A 22,391-nucleotide genomic window follows, 5' to 3' on the forward strand; every position below is an offset into this window, starting at 1 on the left:
GTAGTCGGTCTGAGCCTGAGACGGCGTTGATTGTTGTGGAAGGGGAGAGGAACGGGGCTGATGAGTTGTCGAGGGAGGTTGATGGGGGCGAGAGGGTTAGATCGGCGTGTAAGGGATGCAAAGCTGCCAAGGTAAAGTGTTCTGAGAGAAAGCCTTGTGCGAGGTGTGTTGGACGAGGAGGTTTATGTGAGGTTGAGGGGGAGAATTGCGTTGGTGGCCTTGGTTCTGGTTCTGGTTCTGATTTTTTGGACGAGGTCCAGGCTGGACCGGAAAGTTACACGCAAACGCGGCTAAATAGCCAAGAGACACTCGATGAGACGGCGCCGGCGATGATGACGATGGATGACTTCCCCTTTGGCGTGGAGTGGAACATCGCGATGTCGGATTTGTCGTGCCTGCAGACTCGGTTCGATGCGGCTGGGCTGGAGGAGCTGGATGCCATCGCATCTGATAGGTCGAGGCAGGCACAGGAGAAGGAGCTGGAGCAAGAGCAGAACGGCGATACCGGTATGTCCATATCGCCACCCATGACGCCGGAAAGCCATAGGACTGGGTCTTGGGAGCCGTCGAGTGATGAGAACAGCGAAATGGAAAGACCGCACCTCGCGGCGGACGAGGAGAGTTTGAAGGCAGGGAGAACATCCTGGACATCAAAGATGCCTTGCGGTAGCTTCAGTGTTGGAAATGGCAGCGATGTTGTCGGTTTATCCATCTCGCCAGTGGCGCGGAACGCTATTGTCGGTATGATCCTCGACAACACATCCCGTGCCAACGCTGGACCTGTTCTGGCTGCTTTCCCGTCGGTGGAGGCGCTCAATGCGCTTTTGGAGGTGTATGCTCGCGATTGCTGGGGGAGAGCATCATCAGTACATTGTTCCTCGGCAGCGACAGCGAAGTACGGGATCATCGACGTGATACACTTCCCTACACTACGTCTTGATCAGCAGAGACCAGAATTGTTGGGTGCGTTGATTGCCGTTGGCGCCATCAGGACTGGTTCGGTTGTGGCAAGGAGTTTCGGTTACGCAATGCAGGATGTCGTGAGGGTTTCTTCTTTTCGGTGTGTGAGTGTCTTCCTCAGCCTTCTCCTGTGTCTCTGTCCATCTTAGAGGAGGGATAAACATATGCTCGTCTTGTCGTTGTTCACTCACTAATGAGATTGATAGTGGGAGAAAAACAACGCGAACCTCTGCGACATCAGTCTATCCCAGGCCTTCTTCCTGCAGCAGCACGTCGCCTTCTTCAGTGGTGATCAGCGCAAGGTTGCATTCGCGGAAGCCTGTTCTGGATGTATGCAGGTGATGATGAAGAACGGAGGGCATATTCAAGGGGCTATGGAGACTGATCAGGCCCTCTTTCAACTCCAGAATCTTTGTGATCTGGATGAAGGGGCTCTTGAGGACGTCTGGCGGAGGTGGTCTGTCCGTGAAGGAAGAAGGAGGTTGGTGTATGCTACGTACATCATGGATAGCCATGTCGGGATAGTGCATGGGATTAGGGGGATGGCGAGATACGGAGATATGAGGCTTTCGCTCCCCGCGCCGGAAGGGTTGTGGAGGGCTGAGTCGGCGGCGAAGTGGAGGGAGGAGATGGTACGGTTGATGCCGGGGGCAACGAGACCTCCTTCCTCTTCTTCTATCACCTCCTCGCCATCGCCGTCACTGTCTTTGAAGGACTTGATGGGTGATCCGACGCTGGTCGCTAGATCCCATAATCACAGTAAGGTGGACAAGACTTTCGCCACTCTAGGCTTCTATGCTGGTCTCTGGGTGCTTGTCGAAGAATGTCGCCAGCTGAAGGCTATCAGCGGCCACGGAAAATGGAGCGACATGATTTTATCCTCGCGGCGGATGGAGCTGGGTTCGATTCTCAAACTGTTTCATTCTTCTTTACGAGCGACGGGGTGGGCGGTGTTTCCTGGTGCGGAGATGATGTATGAAGTTCTTCATATGTATATCTCGACGTCGCTCGACGGGGATGAGTTTCGTGGTACTACTTTATCACCCCCACTGTCGCAACACGTTCACGGCGAGGGATCGATGAATGGAGTTGAGGAAAGCCCGGAAGACCGGAGCGCGGTTTGGAGAGCGGGTAAGGTTCTTCGTATGGCGAGGCAGCTTGAGCCTGGAACGTTGAGTGGGGTCTATTGCGTTGCTCTTCGGGATGCTACTGTTCTCCTTTGGCAAGCGGGGAGGAATATTTCTGTGCGGGAGAAAGAAGCGATAGAGCAGTATCGTCCGGTGCCGAGATGTGGTATTGGCGCGGCTGCTGTGTTGGTGCTGGACGGAGAGGAGGATGTGCCAGAGTATCAGGTATTGGACAGGAACGTTCGCCTTGTGCTGCGTGGTACCGGAACGGAAGAGGATAATGTGGCGCTCGAGGACATGGCGGGTGTGATAAGGCTATCACGGAGGATTATTGAGGGAAATTGGAAAGGCTTGAGAGTGCCGGGCGGTGTTGAGGAGGTTTGTTACTTGTTGGATGGTCTTGGGAAGGTGTCCGGTCCATGAGATGTCGCCGGGGGAGAAAGAACGCAAAGTGAAAGAGCAACTTGCATTTGTTGATGAGGTGTGGCGTCATTCAGCAGGAAGTCCGTATCAATACCTCCTTCTCGTCTCTTAGCTGAAGGCGGCAGTTGGCAACTCAGCAGACTACCGTGGGTGGGACACCGATCGGCTTCACTCCACCAGCCGATTCTGAGTCCAAGATTTTGCCTTGTTATCAACAGCTCTCTGGGCACTGTTTGACTATTTATGTAAGAACTACGTGTACATTCCCACCTATGCCTCTTCCTCCTAGACCGCTTCTGCTTGGAATGCTTCTGTTCCTTGTGTCGCGTTCTGGAACAAGTTGATGTATACTTTTACTGATCAGCGTCATGAACCCATCCGAGAAGCATATCATAGAAGCCAAAATGGGAGACATTGTTATTGTAGTTGACTGCATTCCCTCTCACAATCGAGTTGAATGAGAGACACGCGATACAACCTTGGAGCTGCTCATCAATCCACTCGTTAAGTAGCGGCTTAAACGAAACACGCAGCACCTTCATCCCTCTGTCGCTACTTCTCCTCCACTTCACTGAATTTCATACATATCGGATCAGTTATGCAAAGTGACGCTAACGGCATCTGCGGAAGGTGGTGCAGCTGAGCCGAACCAGCTAGCTAGCCTCCGTGCTAAGATCGCCGGCTCGGCTCTCCACCTCCGGATGACCCCTCCTAGTTGGAGGTAAGCAACATTCTTACGTCAACGTGTCAACGTTATAATCCTTCGAGAATTTCTTAGTGATTATAACTCCTTAATAAACTCCAGGTCAAGCTTTCTATGAACTACCCCATCTCCCAAGGAAATCCTCGTGTGTGGGTTCTTGAGTTACTCATACCCGCCAAAAGTACACGTACCTTTCACCAGCATGACGTCTTATTGCAATACGCGAGATGAACGATGGAGGCTTCCGCCTCGAAAGGCCCTCCACCCGACAGAAAAGAGCGAGAGGCTTCAGATTGGCATTATTGGAGCGGGAATTGGAGGGTTGATGGCCGCCATCACCCTACTGGAGAGTGGCCACGATGTCGAGGTAAGCCTTTGAGGCTAAGCCTTACCTCCTTCATTAAGAAATCACTAAAACCTTGGAAGATATATGAAAGGTCTCAGTTCAAGAGCGAAGTAGGGGCAGCAATCTCGACACCTCCCAACTCCACGAGAGTGCTCGACTACTACGGGTTCGACTTCGAGCGGGCCAGGGCCACCACCGCGGAGAAGGTATGTTCTATCACTACGCCTCAAGTCCACTTATACAATGAAGAGAGCCTTCAATTATTTTTATTCTAATTCGCATGGAAAAAGTACATCTACTACGACGACCCCAACAACATTGACAAAACGCGAATGATAACATGCACGGATTACACACCCAGATACGGCGCCCCCTGGCTGTTCTTTCACCGCGTTGATCTCCACAACGAGCTCAAGCTTTTAGCCACGGAGCCGACACCGAAGAGGAAGAGCGTTGCTCGCTTGCACCTTGGCGTCAAGGTGTCTGATATCGACACCGACGGCACCATTCACTTTGAAGATGGCATGAGTGTGCAAAAGGACATACTCATCGCGGCCGACGGCATACGAGTAAGTCTCACTCATCTGACTCTGAAGCGGATGAAAGCCAGAAATGCAGAGCCTTTTGTAACGACTAATTTTGGTCCCAGTCTTCCTTCATCTCAAAGGTCGTGGACAACGCCCCGCAAGCGCAGCACTACATGTCGATGCTCCGATTGATGGCTCCAGTAGAGGACCTCCGTGACGACCCGGATGTCGTAGCTCTTTTTAAAGATGGCTTAACTTCGATTCGCATCAGCTATGGGACCATGCGAAGTGCCATTATCTACGGATGTCGAGGGTAGGCGTCACCCTAGTCAACTCCGCCGCTTGCCCCCTGTATTTCCCAGGAGCTGACAGGTTCACGCACTACAGAGGCTCGCTTCAAAACATCGGCTTGCTGTACCATCCTGACCTTGCCATTGATTCAGAAGGTGAGCGACTCAGGCCAAACTTCCATGAGAGAGCTCTCTGCTCACCTCTCATTATCAAGGCAACGACATTTCGGCGAGAGAAGACTTTGTCTACAAAGTCGTCGAAGAGTATCCGAAGCCTGTACAATCCGTCTGCATGTAAGTTTCAAGCTTCCGAGAAATTCCAGCAACAGAAACAGGTCTCATTAACCAATCTCGTGATTCATAGCAATGCGAGAGGCGTCGGACAATGGAAGGTCTTCACCCGAAAGCCGCTCGACAGGCTCGTCCGAGGCCGAGTGGTCCTCATAGGAGACGCCGCACATCCCATGCCCCCAGGTAAGCAGAATCCTACTATATCATCACAGAATCCAGCAATGCCAGTATCAAGCCAGGGTCTCGATGATGGCTGACAATCCCCTTTTTCATACAGTGCGCGCTCAGGGCGCAGCCATGGCGATCGAAGACGCCGGAGCGCTAGGCGTGCTTCTCTCAAACGTGACATCGAGAGACGACATCTCAACCCGACTGGACATGTTCAACCAGCTGCGGGTAAAGCGCGTCGCCGCAACGCAGACCGCGTCTTCGATGCACCAGTGGGACCCAACTCGTGTTTCCGAGGAGCAGAGACAGTACTTTGACGGCAACGTCCCACGTAAGGATATTCCTCCTTGGATCTATGTCGTTCGAGTACCTGTACTAATCACCGATTCTTCTTCTCGGGACATCCAGAGACTATTGAGGACATTGAAATATTCAGTTACGACAACAGTGTCATTCGCGATGCATTTGACCTCTTGGAAAGGGCTTGATGTAGAATTGGTTGCATCCGCGGGTTCAGGCAGGATGAGATAGTGAGGCTAAGAAGGATTTGCATCTCGTAGTCGGTAGACGATTTCATCCTATGTTTATTTCAAGGCATCAAACGATTCACGTGAGCACCCTACCTTCCCAACTGACTAAACGAGAAGGGTATATACCCCCCCTCAACGCCATTTCTGTTACCAGCCAGCAGGCGCCCCCTTGAGGGTCAGGTCAAAACTGGCTGGATGGTGGAGTGGTTGAAGTCCACGAACAGCCTAATCGGTGAAGGCTCAGAGGTCCCGAGTTCAAGTCGATAAGAATCCCAGCATGTGCGCCAGAGACGTAGCCCCCGTTCGCCACCGGGGGGGGTGAACTCTTTTGTCTTTTTAGATCTTCTACCTTAATTAATTATTGTGGATATTTTGGAGTCTGAGGCCACTAGAGCATCCAGCAGAAATGGATCTTTAATTTTGGGGTTGTGAAATCATTCAAGGGAGAGAACGGATGGGCCAGGAATTGAGGGCTGCCTGCCTTGCAACGTGGGCTTTTAGATCCAGCAGGCGACGAAGTCGCGCCACCTTTCGCATTGTGTTTCGCATTGTGTTTGAAGTGGAACTTGCGCCAAGCAATTACAATACGAATCTTCTGTGAGCTCTTTCTCGTTTACCTTGACCTGGTGCATGTGTAAAGATGGAAGATAACGCCGTACTTTCCGCGATTCGCGTAACACATCGTGGTGTAATGTGCGGTCGCTCTCAGAGATGCTCGGATTCTCTGATTCTCCAGCGTCCTCTCACGTGCTACTCCCGTCTTTTCAACTACCGAGTCCTAGTAGGTGCGCTGAAGTGATTGAAGTACATTGGCCTTCTTCTCCCAAGACGGAACGGGACCCATGATCCGTGTGGGCCCGGGCCCGGTCGGCCCCATCTTTCCGTCGCCGGTGGGGGTCACTCTCCCGTCCCGTATTCGGAGAGGTACTCATCCTGAGCGGACGGGAGGTGAAGATATCGGGCACCTGCCCAAGAAACCCATCCTGAACCGGTTCGTCCACAGTGACCCAGATGCTACATGTAGCTGCATTAGAGCCGTCTCCAATCCAAAGTAATCGCTTCCAATAGAGCAAGAAGAGTAACCCATCGCACTAGCGAATCCTCCCCTCCCCAAAAACCGTGCAGTGACCTCCCACCCAATCATTCTTCATCCAACATCAACACCTTCAAACATGCACGCGAATAAAAAACTGACGAGACACCACGCAAACCACCAATACCACGCAATCACCAAACAAGAAACACGTAAAGTTGTCCATTCGCCTTCTAGAAAAGGCACGGGGGAAAAGGTGCCTGACTGACACCCCACCAACATCGCCAAACGCGCTTTAGTGCAGTCAAACACACCCCCCAAATTCATCCATCCATCCTCTGGAACGCGAATCCCAGTGACTCCTCCCACATACCAAGCGCAGGACAGAAACATCCAACCCACCACCACCTACCATCCATCCACCACTCTTTTGGTTTTCCGCGTCACGACTCACCGTCAATCAAAATGTTCCAGGTGCTTCTCGCCCCCAAACTCAGTGACCACAATGACGAAGAAAGTGATAAAGGCACAAACGTGGCCGGTCGAAATTTACAACGCCTTGTTTCCTTGTCTCATTGACGTTGACATTTCGATGTTCAACCACCCATTGTTCAACTAAGCATTCCAACATTCTCTTCTAACCTTACACATACTTCCTACACACCGAATAGCCTCAAGGCGCAATTCCTATTCATTTCTTACCAGACTTATATCAAAAAGAGAGCCGGTCTCACTCACCTCAAATCCCCGTCCAGCTAATATCCCATCCGCCTTCTAAACCCAGTACATCCAGGAACAACGAAACTCACGATGCATCCCCTCTCCCATCTCATCCTCTGCCTCATCCTCCTCGCAACTTCAACAGCAGCCCTCCCGGCAACACCAGCAACACCCACAACCCCACCACCAACATCAACATCCTCACCAGACACACAACCACCTCCAATCCAGCCCTTCCTCCCCACCACCGGCGCAGCCCTCCTCCCAACAGGCATCCCCGCCTCTCCACGCCCGAACCCGAACCAGCCTCAATCACAATCACCAGCACCATCACCAATCTACACAACCCTCACCCCCAAATTCCCCCCCTCAAACTCGTCCTCCTCCTTCCCATCAGGGCACCACAACTCCACATCGCCCTGCGCAACAGGCCGACCCCTCCGCCTAGGCCCAGCCCGCCTCCACAAGAAACCTCACAACCAAACCTCCTTACCATCGTCCCCTCCGCAGCCAACAAACACACCTCAAACCACAATTCCCGCCGAAGCTACCGCAGCCGCAGCCATCGCCGCCGCCGCAGCAGCAGTAGAAACGCCCACAGACTCCGGCCCCCGAAACTACGCCTCCCTCATCCCCCCGGCCCCCGGCGTGACCCCCCGTCCGGAGCCGAACCTCGCCGAAATGGGATACTACCAGACGACGTACTACTCCTGCGCGACGCAAGGCACCTCGACCCACTGCGGCTGGCACAGACCCATCATGGTCGCGCCCGCGAACAACGCTGCCGCCGGCGCCGGCGCGACGAACCGCAAAGCCGGCGTCGGGGCGTTGGTCGTCGCCTTCGTCGTCGGTGTCTTCGTGGGCAGATGAGTTGACCCAATGGCGGCGGAAGACGTAACTCACCTGACGAATCATTCTCTCTCTTACCCAGCGAGACCTTGACCTATACGCTGAAGCCGGCCGGGTGTCGGCCGGGTTCTCGGGGTGCTGGTAGCGTCCTGTCCCACCCCCTGAACTTCCTCGGAGAAAATCCGACTAGCGCGCCTCACGGGGGCTAAGACTTGCACGATACAAGCGGCAGGAACCGTGGCTGAGGCGTCGGACAGATGTCGGGCGGAGATGTCAACGATGGTAATAGCCTCGTGCGGCTGGACACAATGTCAAAGCGGGTGGGGGAGGAGATGAGGGAGCGAAAAAGCTTAGCCTCCCTCCCTTGGGCCCCCTGACGAATGATGATAATGAATGACGAATAAGACCGATTCGCCCAGCTGGCTGGGCTAGTATGAACCGCATAGACAGTCCACATGCCTCACGGTTATGGCACACCAATGCCGAGGGAGACCTACTTCACGGGAAGGATGAAATGGACGAGGATGGGAACCGCAGACGGGCATTTTTGGACAGTTTCTTGTACATCATTTGAATACAGCTTATGAAGATAAGAGAACACAAAAATAAAAAATAAAAAGGGAAGAGAGAAAGAACACTCACTACCTGCCTTTTAGGCCCCGCCCCCCAAAAAAAATCCCTACGTTCTTTTCTTTCACCTTCTAAAGCTCGGGTATTTCAGAACAACATTGGAACAGAGAAGCCAGAGAAACGAAAATGTTGGAAGGGGGGCGACAGAAGAGTATAAGCCAGCAGCCCGAGGGGAAGAGAGAAAAACGTATGATGATATGTTGGAAAAGCCGCCCCTTTCTCCCTCCTTTTTGGCTCTGTCTCCTATTCCCCCCTTTCTCTCCGCCTCTTTCTCCATATCAGCGTAGTTAAAAAACGTTACATCAAGAGGTTTGGTTTAGTAAAAGAAGTAGAACAAGAAAAGGTCTCGGCGTGGTTAGCGGAATTCCGTTGCTGCCGAAAAATGGATTATGAGGGATGAGTCGCTCTGTTTTTTGAGGTAGGTCCCTGGCAGCGCGTCCTTGCAGAGAGATCTTTTCCTGTATCCATTACCCGGGCCGCGGTGGGTGCTTGGACGTTTGTTGGGGATCTAGAACGTCCCCCTCCCCCCGTCGAACTCGGTTCGGGATCGCTGAGTGCCTCGGTACGCGTTCTTTCGATGGGAACACGGATCGGGGAAGGCGAGTTAGGGTAGACAGGCGGTGGGCTTGGAGTTATCGGTGAGTCGGTGAATCGTGAAAGAGTCGGATTGGTGTTCGAGAGAGGCATTCGCCGGTCGTCTCGTCATCTACTTCTTGGCCGGGGCAGGCGGTGCCTTGACGTTGTTGGACAGCCAGGCCAGGCCCTCGAGCAGGCCCTCGCCCGTCGTCGCGCAACTGGGCACAACGTACCAGACCTTGTCTTTCAGTTTTGAGAGGTTCAGGGCCTCGGTGACTTCTTGCGGCTTCATGGCTGTGATTGCAGTCACGCATGGTCAGCCTTCCAAACGTGTCCTGATGAAGAGGGCCAGCGGGGCAGAACCCGAGCCGATCGGCAGTACGGCCACCCGCTGGATTCGAGGGTGCGGTTTGTTTAGACTTACCTCCGTTGACGTCCTGCTTGTTGGCAAAGACCAGCAGCAAGCTGTCCTTCATTTCGCGGTCGTTGATGATTCTGTGCAATTCCGACTTGGCCTCCTCGATTCTCGCGCGATCCGAAGAGTCAATGACGAAAATAAGACCCTGAGTTCCTGTGCGAGGGTAATAGTATCGTCAGCGCAACTGAATCACATAAAGAACAGACTACCCTTGGAGGGTGGAGGGGCATGGTAGAGGAGAGGAGAAGACAGGGCAGGAAGAACTCACCGCTAAAGTAATGTCTCCAGAGGGGGCGGATCTTGTCCTGACCACCGACGTCCCAGACGTTGAACTTGACGTTCTTGTAGGTGACGGTCTCGACGTTGAAGCCGACGGTGGGAATGGTGGTGACGTCCTGGCCGAGCTTGAGCTTGTAGAGGATGGTGGTCTTGCCAGCGGCGTCGAGACCCAGCATCAGCAGGCGCATCTCCTTTGATCCGAAGATCTTGCCCATCATCTTTGAGAGTTGACCACCCATTGTGACTGCCGGGGAATCGTTATCGTGGGTTTCGTGGCGGTAGGGGTCGAGTCGGTCGGTCGGTGTTGTTGTTGTCGTGGGTGGGAGGGGTGGCCACCGGTGGTGCGGTGTCGGGCTTTGAGGGGACGTCGTCGCAACGTATGATAGATCGTTGACTCTGGATTTCTTCGCCTCCAAAACTTGGGGGACGACGGGCGAGATTGACGATTCGGAGAGTGTCGCGCGCAATTGAATCCTAAGACGCAGCGGTCGTCGGGGTGGTGGGAGAAGGTTCCGGGGTTGAGCGAAGCAGAGTTGCGGAAGAGAAGGAGTGTGTGGTGAATGGCAGAAGCTATCACAAAAAAAAAAAACACGAGCAACTTTGCGACTTGCTGGAGTAAGGTACTTTGGGCAGTGGTGGTAATAGTTGTTGGTGCAGGCGCTGTGCGGTGTACCTGACTACGGAGTACCTGGTCGGGGATCGGAGGTTGGGGGTCGAATGGAGTTGGGCACTTTCCACTTTCCACTTTGTAGCGACCGGGCAGCCTTTCGTTCGCTCGGGCGTTGCGTGGGACGTTGGAGTACACCACACCGTACAGGAACCGAGACGTGTGTGTGTGTGTGAACACTGAAGGATGGCTGGGAGACAGATGCAGAAGCAGGGAGGGAGCAACGACGCCAAGACGGTATCGAAACGGGCCAATGGACAGCTATATTTGGGCTGTGATTAATGCTAGCCGTCATCCGAAACGAAGTGAGTGCGCTCACTCATGTAAGGAAACGTACACAGTAAGGTCAGGTTGGTACCTTCTTGTCAGATACTTTAGTACAGATACTTTAAACCATCCGTGCTTCATGGGTACGGGAATACCTGCAACCTGCCATGCTACAGAATATTGGCTGCTGACTCCAGAAATGAGGCATGAGCGTACGTACAGCCTGTCTCCTTTCCGAATTATCTGACAGAAACCAGCGAAGAGCCGTCTTTGGCTATTGTATGAAATCCCTACGACATGGGCAATGGCAATGGGCATATGCGGCTCGGCTTCTCATGCGTTTCAACCGTTTGCCCACCAGCTGGTTGGTAGTGACTGGTCAGGCGGGCAGAACCACAGACCGAACCACAGACCATCAAACACTTCTCACCTCATCGTCTACTATGGAACCATCCCACTCACCATGGGTAGTTACATCAGCAATTCAACACTTGAAAGTTGCCTCGGGTTCGTAACTTGAACGCTCTCTGAAGCGAAGCGGGGGGCCCAATTGAAGCGAGAGGGGCCGCATCTGTACGAAGTAATCCGTATGGATGTATGGATATTCGCAATCACGTTTAGATGGAAATATTGAATCTCGAGCAATGCAGCGCTCGCTCCGGGGCGCATGCACATTGCACATGACATGACAACTCCGTCCAGCAACTCTCTCAACCGTAATCCACATCAGTCATCGTCAACAATAACAAACGCAGACTCCATCACTCCATACCTTTTCCAGAGCTTTTTATTGTGGAACATGATGGCCTCTGTCTCTTTCCCTCTCTTCCTCTCTGTCTCTCTCTTTGAGTCTCTGCGTCTCCCTCCATGGATATTGCCCCCTGGTCTATCCATCTTTGGCAAGGTACGAATAAAAAAGTACACCAATTCTCGGAGATTCAAACGCAGGTACGTACCCGCTCCCGCTCCCACACCAGAACATCTCCAGTCCAAACGGAGACATGCAAGCCGCCCCGGAGCCAATCAGCCTGCTCGTGTACCTTTTTTCGAGGTGGATCCCAAACAGCAAGGGCCCAAAGGGGTCTTCTTTTCCCCCCCTGTGTTCAGGTTGCCTCTCTCTCCTCTCTTCCCTTGTCATCTCTGATTGTTCGACTTGCGATCTGGTGTCTCTCTTCAACTCGAGTCAATCCATAGCCCCATTCGTTCCTTTTCCTAACAACAAAATGGGATACCTTTCTATCTCTCCCGTCAATGACATGATGAGACTACATACCTCCATACCCCAAGCCCCTTGTTATCATGGCTGTTGCTCTAGCCAATAGGCGTATTTAGCGACCTGCAGGTACGGATACATACTGTGGTACACCACCACCTCACTCCGAATCTGCCATGGCCAAGTCACGGCATTCGAATAAAATATCTATGCACGTGCCATGCCGGAGTCAGGGGCGAAATTTGACATTCTGAAGCCAACCTCTGAGGGCTCTGATAGTTTGATTGCAGCGTCTCCTTGCCTCGCATATCGGTGCATGTAAACATCCGAGTCGCATATCACGAGTGACAGACTCAAAAGCCACCAAACAAGAGATGACTCGTCTGTATCTTACGTAACACACTCGGCACAGCACAGAGACTCAAAGCATGCAAACGTTCATAGTCATTTCTATCCGTACTACTAATACTGCCAGCCTGTCACTGGTACGGATACCCGCTAGCTGCTACCCCTGCCTTGGATGCATAGTAAGCATGTTAAGTTCCGTTTCGACCCGCCATGTCATGTCCCCTTTTGTTTGTTTAATGAGACCTGGCGATAGACACACCAGATATCCCATGTCCGGGCCGTTGATCTCTCGGCCAATACACACACTCTCAACTCAATACTTTAAGCGAACGCCCGCTCATGGCTCTCGCTAACACTTCGCTAACGTCATGCACTCCCCAACTTGAGCGTTTGGCCCTCTCCTTCTCCGCATCACCAGATCTGGATCATCTGGTGCATCTACATCTCGGGGACCTTGTCCTCTTGGGTTCAGGGCCGGTACTCCAGCACGTAGCGCCGCTCCACCTGATGCGTAGTCGATGAGTCGTTTTCGCCATGAAACTTGAGGTTGACCGTCTTGCCGTCCGGCTCCGTGCCGACAACGTCTGCTGCGTAAAATGCCGTTGTCTGTGGGTAGAGCCCGAGGACCATCCTGCCCCCCTCCAGCTTAGCGAGATTGTGTGTCTGGTTCTCCGCCGGGATCGGTATCATGCCCGACGCAAAGGTCTTGTACTCCTTCGGCTTGACGTTGTCCTCCGGCTCCACATCCAAGCACTTGTACCGCCGGCTCTTGCCTTCGCCAATGACGCCGACCACCTCACCTAGTATCCAATCATACGGTGCCTCACCCTGCTGCGGCTCATCTTTCTTCCGTTTGAACGCTACCTTGTCTCCTTTGGAGAACGATATCTTGCTTCGAGCGGCAGAGGAAGCGCTTGACCCCAAGGCGCCTGACGATGAACCTGCCGTGTTGGAGCCCGTGGAACCCTGTGGCTCGACGCTATCTGCCTTGGGAGGCATACTGTCGCGGTTGCTACCCCGGTCGCCGTACTTGCGCGAGCTTCCGCCGATGGGGCTAGGCACCGGAGAGTCACCGGCTCCGTCAAAGTCGTAGAGTGCTGCCGCGGCAGCGTCCCGATTGCGGGTCGAGCTGCCGGTCCGTGATGAAGCGCCGGTTGTCGCTGGAGCCTCTGCTGCTTCCTTGGCCTGCTGCACAGCCTTGAGAATTTTAAGCTGTTCAATGAGGTTCTTGATGTTGTTCGAGTTGTTCTCCGACAGCTTGACACCAGATCGGCAGTTCTGCTCCATCTTGTTAAGATCGCTGCCTGATGGGTTTCCACCGTCCATGCTGGCCATGGCCGCCTTCTTGTCAAGCTTCAATAGCTCGGCCAAGTTGTCATTTTCTTGGTTGACACCGTTCACAACCTCGTGGAACTTTTCCTTTGCAGATTCCCATAGCTGCACCTCTTCGCCATGGCCGCTGCCATTGTTGCGGTTTGAGCCGCGGCCGCTTCGGTTTCGCTGAGACATCTTGGCTTGCAATGATTCCAAAGGGCTGGGCTGGACCTTGGGCGAGTCGCGCTTCTTCTAGGTGGACTCGTCTCGGGCAGCCGAGGCAGAAGATGTGCTCGTAGGTATGCTCGAGGATGTGCTCCCGGGATTCGGTTCGGCAGCGGTAGGTTTCCGTCTCCGACCACTGCGAGGCGGGTGCTCAGCTTCGGCCTTTCGTTTCTGTGGCATGTCGATATCAGTTCCGGATTGAGCTGACGATGGAGATGCATAACTGGGGTGTAGAGATGATAAGGTGGAAGAGGAAGAGTATAGAAATGCGGGAGGAGGAAGTCGAGACAAGTAGGTGGAGGCAAGGTAGCTAAGCGCAAGCAGGGAAGGCGAGCATGAAGGCACTTACAGGGAAAGCGTAACGTTCACTTGGTTGTTGCTCCGCCAGCTGTCGCAGGCAGGTCGGGGGTCACGTTCAGTTCCAAAGCTCGGTAGAGCTTGCCTTGAGCTCTTTCTCTCTGGTGTTGCTGGGGTATCTAGGCGCAAAGACGCTATGTAAGGAAACAAGAAAAGAAATCGACCAAGAAAACTTAGCCCATGACGCGACCAAAAAGAAAAAAGGCAATGATTTAAGCTTTTGAATTGGCCAGGTCTCTGAATGCCATGGCAATCAAGGTGTTTGGAGATGGGGGAAGGATCATGGAGATGCTGATGGCAGAATGCGGGCGGTATCGGGTGACGCGCAGGAAAGCGGAGTGCTGAGAGCTTCATTGGTTCATTAACGCGACTGCTCCAATGTGCCGCTGCGATCCGCCGCGGCATTGTATACAACCGAAGTGGGTCAATCGATAAGATACCTCGTACTTTTGGCCAGCCACAGCCAATCAAGTCGGGATTCCTCAAACGGCCCTCCGCCATGCGGCCCGACCACTTGCCCGGGGCCCGTGCTCCGGCCTCACGGGATGATCGTTTGGAGGGGTCCGGAGGTATTGGCTCCATTCTGCGGGGTCCCCCCAAGTGAAGCTCTCCCTGACGTCAAATCTAATGGTGGGGTGAGCATACGCACTCCCAACTTTATCAGTACGACATTGTCGTCGCGTCTTTCCTCTCCCTTGGAACCTTTGTTCATCGCCTTCTTTCCATTGCTTTGAGCAGATTTGGCTCCATCACTTCAGTCGCAATGGTCCTACAGGTACCTCTGTTCAAGCTTCAATGCGGAGTGAACTCCTATGAATGGGGAAAGAAGGGAGGGGACTCAGCAGCTGCGCGCTTTGCGGCGACAACGCCAGCTGAGGGCTTCAGCATTGAGTCGGAGAAGCCTTACGCAGAGGTGAGCTCAACCTTGTTTCTGTATTAAGCCCAAGAATCACATTGCTAACTGGTATTTGCAGCTCTGGATGGGCACCCACCCCTCAAACCCCTCAAAAGACCTGCAGTCTGGTCGCACCCTTCTCGAACTCGTCCAAGACAACCAGCAACTTCTCTCCGCACCTATCTCCTCCAAGTACGACTCGAAGCTTCCTTTCCTCTTCAAGGTCCTCTCCATCAACAAGGCCCTCTCGATACAGGCCCACCCCAATAAGAAGCTTGCCGAACAGCTGCACGCTCGTGACCCCAAGAACTACCCTGATGACAACCACAAACCCGAGATGGCTATCGCCATCACCCCATTCGAGGGTCTCTGCGGATTCCGACCCCTTTCCGAGATCTCACACTTTCTCGCGACGGTTCCTCCCTTGAAGAGCCTGGTCGTCGAAGACAAGGCCGACGAATTCATCAATACAGTCAAGGGTGAGGAGGAGACCGAGAACCTCGAGACCAAGGACCGGAATAAGAAGGCCCTGCAGCATGCCTTTGCCGCCCTTCTGTCCGCCACACCCGAAGAGATTGAGAAGCAGACGGAGAAGCTTGTCGCCCTCGCCAAGTCAGAAGGCAGCAATTTTGCCGGCGGCGGCGTTGCCACGACAGACGGCGAGACCCTCTCGGAGCTGATCCTCCGTAACCACGCCGAATTCGGCGCAGACATTGGGCTCTTCGTCCTCTTCTTCCTAAACTACGTCAAGATGGAGCCCGGCGAGGCCATGTTCCTTGTCGCCGACGACATCCACGCGTACCTCTCGGGCGACATTATCGAATGCATGGCCGCCTCAGACAACGTCGTCCGCGCCGGCTTCACCCCCAAGTTCAAGGATGTGCCCACCCTCGTCGACATGCTCACCTACAACTACGCGCCTATTGACGAGCAAAAGATGTCTCCATCCGAGTACCCCTACGCCACCCTCAACCGCGCCGCCTACAGCTCTGGCTCTGCCGTCATCTTGTACGACCCGCCGATTGAGGAATTCAGCGTCGTCCGGTCGCTGCTAAATGGCGACGGGGCCAAGGTTACCTTTGAGCCCATTGAGGGTCCCAGCATCATCATCTGTACTTCTGGCAAGGGCACCATTTCCGTTGGCCCGACAGTGCAGAAGATTAGCGAGGGTAACGTCTTCTTTGTCGGATCGACGGCGGAGTTGGTGTTGCAGTCCGAGGGTGACGACGATGACGAGTTTGTCACATTCAAGGCGTTTTGCGAGATTGAGGAGAAGCCGGAGGAAAAGTTGTAAAAGGGGATTTTTTGCAGAGGTGCCAGCGCACACACTATCCATGTTTCCCTCCGTGTTTGAGACGAGGGGGGAGCAAGTTGTTCATACCCAATATCCATACGAGAAGACCACGAAGAAAAGCATCATGAGAGAGGTTATTTGATTTTTGCTCGATTCCTGCCCATCGTGTAAGGCGTTAGTCCGATCCTGACTGGGGCCCTTGTCTCTGACGCCAGTATGGCTGAATGCTTCTTGACCTCAATGACTCTTCTCTATCTCTGATTAGACAGCCCATACCACAGGACCCTCGGTATACCGCACTGAGAACAATCACGCGCTGGACATGGGTGGCTCACGAGCAGGGCATACGAATTATTTTTTCAGCGTGATTAACCTGGCGATTTTTTGAGGGACCGCACCGTTTTTGGTGATTTGATTAATTATACTCACCCCATGCCTAAGCTGCACCTGTAATACGGCTTGCTGTGGCTGGGAACTAAAAAAGGGAAGTCAAGAGCAACAGAAAAAGAATTCAGCCAGCCCAATGCCCCATGATGCCTGCAGGTAACATGATGGAGACCAAACAATGCCCCCCTGATAAACCTCAATTCTTTTATGAAGTACCATACCCGAAAGCTCCCTGACCCCATACCCCTCAGCCCCCCTTGTCCAGGTATCAATGTCCACTAACTCATACTACCATTCTTTTTTGTATCGCCGTTTCCATGAGGTTCCTGTCACGAGACACCTTCCCCGGGGATCTTGTAAACGTCCATCCGTTCCGTCACCCGAATGCTTTCCCCCAACATTCAATTATTACACCGTTTCAATCAAACCGTAGCAGATGAGCGAGAAAACACAGGACACCCAAGGAAGATATGCAGACTGGTACACGATTACCTAACGTAGACCACGCAAGTGCGATGAGGTACAAAGATCATGAAAATTGAGGAAGTGACTAGGGGGGAAATGTAATGAATGATGGATGTGTAAAAGTAGAGAGAGAGGATGATGACATGCGTGTAGGCGTGAATTGCAGGATCAATAACCAAAAACATAGACACAACCCAAAGAGACCACAGACTTTGCTCTCCTCTCGGAACTCGAATCCTTCGCCAGTGACCCCAGCTGGCCGGACACGAGGCGGGGTACTATTGAAGGAGAGACGAGCGAGAAGAAGTTAACTAATGCTCTCTGGGAACACGAAAGGGGGGGCTGAAGAAGGGAGGGGGCTCATAACTCCGGTCGAGAGGTATTGGTCCAATATTGGGGAAATCTGACTTGGAACCTGCGAGGCCGGGAAATGGAGGGAGGAAACGGGACAGGACTGGACGGGTGTCAGGGGCGGGCGTCCCGGGTTCGGGCAGCCGCATCATGCCGCCGGGATCTCGAGGTGAGATCCTATTCGGCTTCCTGCCTCCCCCCTCTCGTTCTCGATGACAGCCACCACGCCACACCGAAGGACACGAGCAGAGTGCGTCCTGAGATGTCATTGATGGACGCAAGGCCACATTTGGTAGTATTTTCCAACGGCTTCATTCTTGGGCCTCCCACTGCCTGCAGAGATGGAACCTTTCTCGATTCTCTTGGCCTCCGGTAACGGTATGTACGTTGGCGGCGTAGACGTCGTCATTGTCGTTGGGTACCGTCGATGATAAAGCCAAGCAAGGCTGGGCCACACGCATGCAGCGGATCACACCCTCTCCACCGGGGAAGAAAGGAACCCCCAAATCCGGTGCCTGGACTTCGTACAAAAGGGCAAGCCACGTCTCGCTTCCTGCTGGAGAAGAATAGAGGGTGGGCGATGTACCGCCCCTGCCTGAAAACGAAAGCTTCTCCCCTGCAATGGCGTCTTGTGTTTCGACGACGTACGAGAGGGGGAACAAGGCTGTGGCGTACTCTGCTTCGACAGCATACGGCCAGGAGGCGGTTTTGTTTCCTCAATGACAACCTGCACCTCCCATTCATCATTGGAGTATGCATACCGGTATGTTTCGTGTTGATGAAAAGGCGTGCAGGAACCCAGGAAGTCGAAAGTGCGCCACGGCTTACGCTGCAGGTTCTCTCACATCCCAGAATAGCATCTAGGAATATGAATGCCGGATCTGGAGAACTCGGTGACGTACGTTTCTTCACCTTTCATACCCTGAACTCGTATTCCGCTTTCACCGAGTTAGGATTCCCTCTCTCACCGGTTAGTGTCATGAGATGTGTCCTCATTTGGCGAGAATGAGCGTCGACAGCATCGCAGTTGTTCTTAGAATCGAAAAGTGCAATAAAAGGAGCGGGCGAATAAAACAAAAGTGATTGCGAAAAGAATGTGGCAGCAAGCAGTAATTGCCATGGCGGAAAAGGGGGCCCCCGATTCCTTTGCTGGCACCACCAATAAGTGAGCATCAAGCGCCCCAGCCGGCCGGCCGGAGCGCAAGGTTTCATCCTAGGAAGCGGACAAGCCACCCGCAGACCTGCGACCCGAGTGGTGATGATGACTGCTGTGGTGGTGGCTATGACCGTGACCATGGTGATGATCGTGATGATGCTGGTGATGGTGCTGCTCGGCCGCGACCTCCTCGGAGAGCATGTACTGCCCGATGTGATGCCGCCCATGGTGACCCACGGAGGCGTACATGCCCGGCGACGGCGTGGTGACTGTATACTGCTGCCCGTTGGAGAGCGAGCCGCCTCCGCCCACAGGCGTGGTGGACGACGAAGAGGAAGTGGAACTCGTGGTCTCGCCGCTTCCGCGACGACCGCTGCCGTCCCTGCCTACCCCTGACGGTGCAGTGGAAGAGTCTGTGTACTTGTAGCTTAAGTCGGAATCAGACGCGGATCGGAGACTCGATTCCGAAGCACTGAAGATGGGCTCATTACCGCCGCTCGTGGTCGTGGAGGGCGGGTATCCTGCCATCTCAGCGTTGGAGATACGCTGCTGCTGATGCGTCATAGACGGAACGGTGTGCGATGGCGGAGGGTACGCTGACACGGGCGACGTCTCGAAGCTTCCTGATCCGCTGGGGCCCGAAGTTGTGTAGCTTGTCGTCACGTCTGAGATTGGGGATGGCTGAGACGTCGGGCTACCTGAGGACTTTGTCGACGCCGATGCCGTAGAGGATGTAGCAGCAGCGGCGCCTTCTGTACGGTAGGCTAGGACGTTTGCGTTGGCGACGGGTTGACGCGTAGCCGGGTCGGGTAGTCGACGGTCGCCACCGGCGGGGGGCAAAGAAGCGGCGACGCCGGTGAAGGAGAAATTCTGGCCCTCGCTCTGCTGCACCGCTGCTGCTGCTGCTGCTGCTGCTGCCGCTGCCACGTTTGTAGCGGGCCGGTGAGGAAGCTGGGTGACGGTGCCGGCGTTGCTGCCATAGGCGTATCCCGCCGCTGCTACGGCGTCCGCCGTGTTGACGTATAAGTCACCCGTGCTCGGCGCCGCTGCGGCGACCTTTGCGGTGGGGTTTACGCGGTAGTAGTAGCTCGTGTCAGAGGGCTGCTGGTAAGAGTACGGGTATCCCATGGAGGCCACCGCGGCGGGGCTGTAGTCCACGGCGTCCTCTGAGTAGCCCGGCGTGGCAGACCAACTCGGCATAGTCGCGGGCGAGGCGTAGTATTTTCCGCCGTAGTAGCTGGCTGATGTTGATGAGTAGCGGGGAAGGCCGTCGTGGATGTCGGAGGTGTAGTGGTGAGGCGGGGACGAGTTCAGGGGTGAGGCCATGGCGGTGTGGGCGTATGCTCTTGCGGCTTTGAGATCGTATGTGAATGTTTGATCTGTAGATACCCAGGGAGCTTCTGTTGAGGCGACCTTTGGAAATTCCGTGTTAGTCCAGGGCTCCAAGGGGGCAGGCAGCATCGAGACCCTCATAGGCATTGTTCGACTTACTCGTAAGAACATGCAGGATTCGGCGCCGGCGGCCTTGCAGTTCTGGCATGGAAGTCCGTTGCCCGTATCTCCGCTGCAGCGAATCTTGCGCTTCCGGCAACGGCCACACTGTCAATCTTGTCAGATCTTTCTTTTTTCTCCTTTCCCCATCTTTGTTACATCAAACAACGGGTATGCAAGTTCACCTAGTTTGTACGGCTTGCAGCATTCAAGTTGAACCTTTCGAGGACTGGCTCGTTTTTGATATAGGAACATACGTGAAAGAGAAGAGACAAACAAGAGATGTAAAGCATATCCAAGCTAATGAGAAAGGAGTGGAATGACAAAGGAGAAGGAAAGGAACTTACAGCAACGGCAATACGCTTGCGGGGGGGTGTATCCGTGTCAGTCTCTCGCTCCGTCATATTAGATGTCCGCGCTTCAGAAGAATGCGAGTGATGTCGTTGCTGCCGTTCCGGATAGACGTATGTCGGGTCGACGCGGCTATATCGTCTTCCGTCTGCGTAGTATGCTGGGCTGACCATCGTTGTTGTATTCGCACCAAATATTACTTCGTTCTCGGATGATCTTGCTCTAAAACAAGGCTTAAAGACGTAGCGAGAAGGTAAGGTAGTGTAATAGACGATGACGATGACGATTGGGGTGGTGGGCTTCGATCGTGTAGCAATGTCTGGTAGCGTGGGCAAGATTTGGCGCGCTTGTCACAGGAAGCGAGGGGCTGGACTGGGCTTTTCTTGTTTGTTTCTTGTTTCGGTGTGTGTGGTCAGTCTTTTCTTTGGAGAGATGTGGGATTGGAGGGATGCTGTGCTTCGCATTCGTTGATGAGGGGGACAATAAGCCTCTTTTTTCTCGATGCTGCTGATACTGATGCTGATGCTGTCGTGACCAGGCGTCAAAGTCCTTGTCTCGTTTCAGAAAAGGATGGGGGACGTCGTGCTTTGCTTTTCCCCTTCTTCAGCAAGTCTGATTTCATTCGAGGCTAACTGGGATGGGATCTGGTTGATATGTGTAGGAGGCAGAGGTAGAGGCAGAAACAGAGAAAGAGAAAGAGGAGAAAGGAGGAAATAAGAGGTGAGTTGCTGGATGAGGGTAGATCTTGTTCTTGTTTTCTCCTCACGCCTCTTTGTGAGACGTTACTTTCTTGAAGAAAGAGGAAAGTGTTGAGACAAGTCCGCTGATGGAATGCCTCCCCCAGGTGTAGAGATCTGTCAGGGCGAAAAAAGGTTCGAGACTTATTCAGTGTTCCACATGGAAGTCCGGAAAAAACAAAATAAGTCAATGAGAAGAGGCAATGACATGAGCCAGGCCAGCTTATGAGGGAAGATGGGGAGAAAAGATTGATAAAAAACCCCCGGATTAAAAAAGAAAAGATAAATAAAACAACACCGAAGAGAAAACAGGCGTGAAGCAGCTGCAGCCAGCGAGTGTTATACGCATCCTGGTCTTGGAGAACGCATCTTTTGATTCGGCAACGCAGGAGAGATAGCTTGGTTGTTCCTGTGTTTGCACCATGCCTTCAAACGTATCCACACCCTCCGACTGTCTGTCCAGAATACATCCATCAGAGGCATTTTCCACATCTTGAATATTCTCTTTACACAGAGTTGATTTCCCATGGATATGAAAATCAGGTCATTTGTTCCATACACGCCCCCCCCTCTCACCTCTCACTCCTTTTACATTGGCGCGTATACCTTTCCCCTCTCTTCTCATTCTCCCCCATGGAAGCTTGCGGACCACACAGACACGACATCTGTCATCGGACGGGCGAAGGAAGACAAGGCTGCTACAGCATGTTTTTTTTTGGGGGGTCCCTTGAACTAGACCGAAGCAACAGAGAAGCAGATGTAGTGTTGATTTACCTACATAAACAGATGAGAGTGAAAAAAAGAGACTCATGTGGTGCTGCAGTAGCACCGACGGCGCGGGAAGCCACAGAAAGACGTACATTAGAACGGGGGAGAAGGAGACCTCACTTCGGCTCTGGTAGTCAGTGACAAACAAGCATGGCCTACTGGGGTGGGTGGGGGAATGGATACACCCAGCGAGGTAGAGAGAAAGAGAGAGCGTCTACATACAATCAACACCCCT

The 22,391-nt window shown here is 53.5% G+C and overlaps 9 protein-coding genes across 9 annotated transcripts; 5 read left to right on the plus strand and 4 right to left on the minus strand.

Moving 5' to 3' along the window:
* Positions 1–338: 338 nt before the first annotated feature.
* CCOS01_05314 (uncharacterized protein) lies at positions 339–2,510 on the plus strand (the record flags this gene model as incomplete). The annotated part of the gene is made up of 2 exons (XM_060453494.1): positions 339–1,040; positions 1,167–2,510. The coding sequence occupies 2 exons, from the start codon at positions 339–341 to the stop codon at positions 2,508–2,510; spliced, it is 2,046 nt and encodes a 681-aa protein (XP_060315266.1).
* A 905-nt stretch (positions 2,511–3,415) lies between these two features.
* Positions 3,416–5,323, plus strand: CCOS01_05315 (uncharacterized protein; the record flags this gene model as incomplete). Its single annotated transcript, XM_060453495.1, has 9 exons — positions 3,416–3,580; positions 3,640–3,765; positions 3,850–4,128; positions 4,209–4,399; positions 4,474–4,532; positions 4,592–4,670; positions 4,741–4,850; positions 4,945–5,166; positions 5,244–5,323. The coding sequence occupies 9 exons, from the start codon at positions 3,416–3,418 to the stop codon at positions 5,321–5,323; spliced, it is 1,311 nt and encodes a 436-aa protein (XP_060315267.1).
* A 1,885-nt stretch (positions 5,324–7,208) lies between these two features.
* CCOS01_05316 (uncharacterized protein) lies at positions 7,209–7,988 on the plus strand (the record flags this gene model as incomplete). The annotated part of the gene is made up of 1 exon (XM_060453496.1): positions 7,209–7,988. One exon carries the CDS (start codon positions 7,209–7,211, stop codon positions 7,986–7,988), a length of 780 nt encoding a protein of 259 aa, XP_060315268.1.
* Positions 7,989–9,303: 1,315 nt separating this feature from the next.
* On the minus strand, positions 9,304–10,109 carry CCOS01_05317 (ADP-ribosylation factor 6; the record flags this gene model as incomplete). Its single annotated transcript, XM_060453497.1, has 3 exons — positions 9,304–9,467; positions 9,598–9,744; positions 9,860–10,109. The coding sequence occupies 3 exons, from the start codon at positions 10,107–10,109 to the stop codon at positions 9,304–9,306; spliced, it is 561 nt and encodes a 186-aa protein (XP_060315269.1).
* Positions 10,110–11,085: 976 nt separating this feature from the next.
* On the plus strand, positions 11,086–11,319 carry CCOS01_05318 (uncharacterized protein; the record flags this gene model as incomplete). Its single annotated transcript, XM_060453498.1, has 1 exon — positions 11,086–11,319. One exon carries the CDS (start codon positions 11,086–11,088, stop codon positions 11,317–11,319), a length of 234 nt encoding a protein of 77 aa, XP_060315270.1.
* A 1,514-nt stretch (positions 11,320–12,833) lies between these two features.
* On the minus strand, positions 12,834–13,874 carry CCOS01_05319 (SAGA-associated factor 29; the record flags this gene model as incomplete). Its single annotated transcript, XM_060453499.1, has 1 exon — positions 12,834–13,874. The coding sequence occupies one exon, from the start codon at positions 13,872–13,874 to the stop codon at positions 12,834–12,836; it is 1,041 nt and encodes a 346-aa protein (XP_060315271.1).
* Positions 13,875–15,024: 1,150 nt separating this feature from the next.
* On the plus strand, positions 15,025–16,450 carry CCOS01_05320 (phosphomannose isomerase type I; the record flags this gene model as incomplete). Its single annotated transcript, XM_060453500.1, has 2 exons — positions 15,025–15,174; positions 15,236–16,450. 2 exons carry the CDS (start codon positions 15,025–15,027, stop codon positions 16,448–16,450), a joined length of 1,365 nt encoding a protein of 454 aa, XP_060315272.1.
* Positions 16,451–18,568: 2,118 nt separating this feature from the next.
* CCOS01_05321 (uncharacterized protein) lies at positions 18,569–18,826 on the minus strand (the record flags this gene model as incomplete). The annotated part of the gene is made up of 1 exon (XM_060453501.1): positions 18,569–18,826. The coding sequence occupies one exon, from the start codon at positions 18,824–18,826 to the stop codon at positions 18,569–18,571; it is 258 nt and encodes an 85-aa protein (XP_060315273.1).
* A 40-nt stretch (positions 18,827–18,866) lies between these two features.
* CCOS01_05322 (uncharacterized protein) lies at positions 18,867–20,824 on the minus strand (the record flags this gene model as incomplete). Its single annotated transcript, XM_060453502.1, has 3 exons — positions 18,867–20,222; positions 20,301–20,408; positions 20,648–20,824. 3 exons carry the CDS (start codon positions 20,822–20,824, stop codon positions 18,867–18,869), a joined length of 1,641 nt encoding a protein of 546 aa, XP_060315274.1.
* Between the last annotated feature and the right edge of the window lie 1,567 nt (positions 20,825–22,391).

The sequence above is a fragment of the Colletotrichum costaricense genome (genome assembly GCF_030867565.1).
Source record: "Colletotrichum costaricense strain IMI 309622 chromosome Unknown Scaffold_5.1, whole genome shotgun sequence".
NCBI lineage: Eukaryota > Fungi > Ascomycota > Sordariomycetes > Glomerellales > Glomerellaceae > Colletotrichum > Colletotrichum costaricense.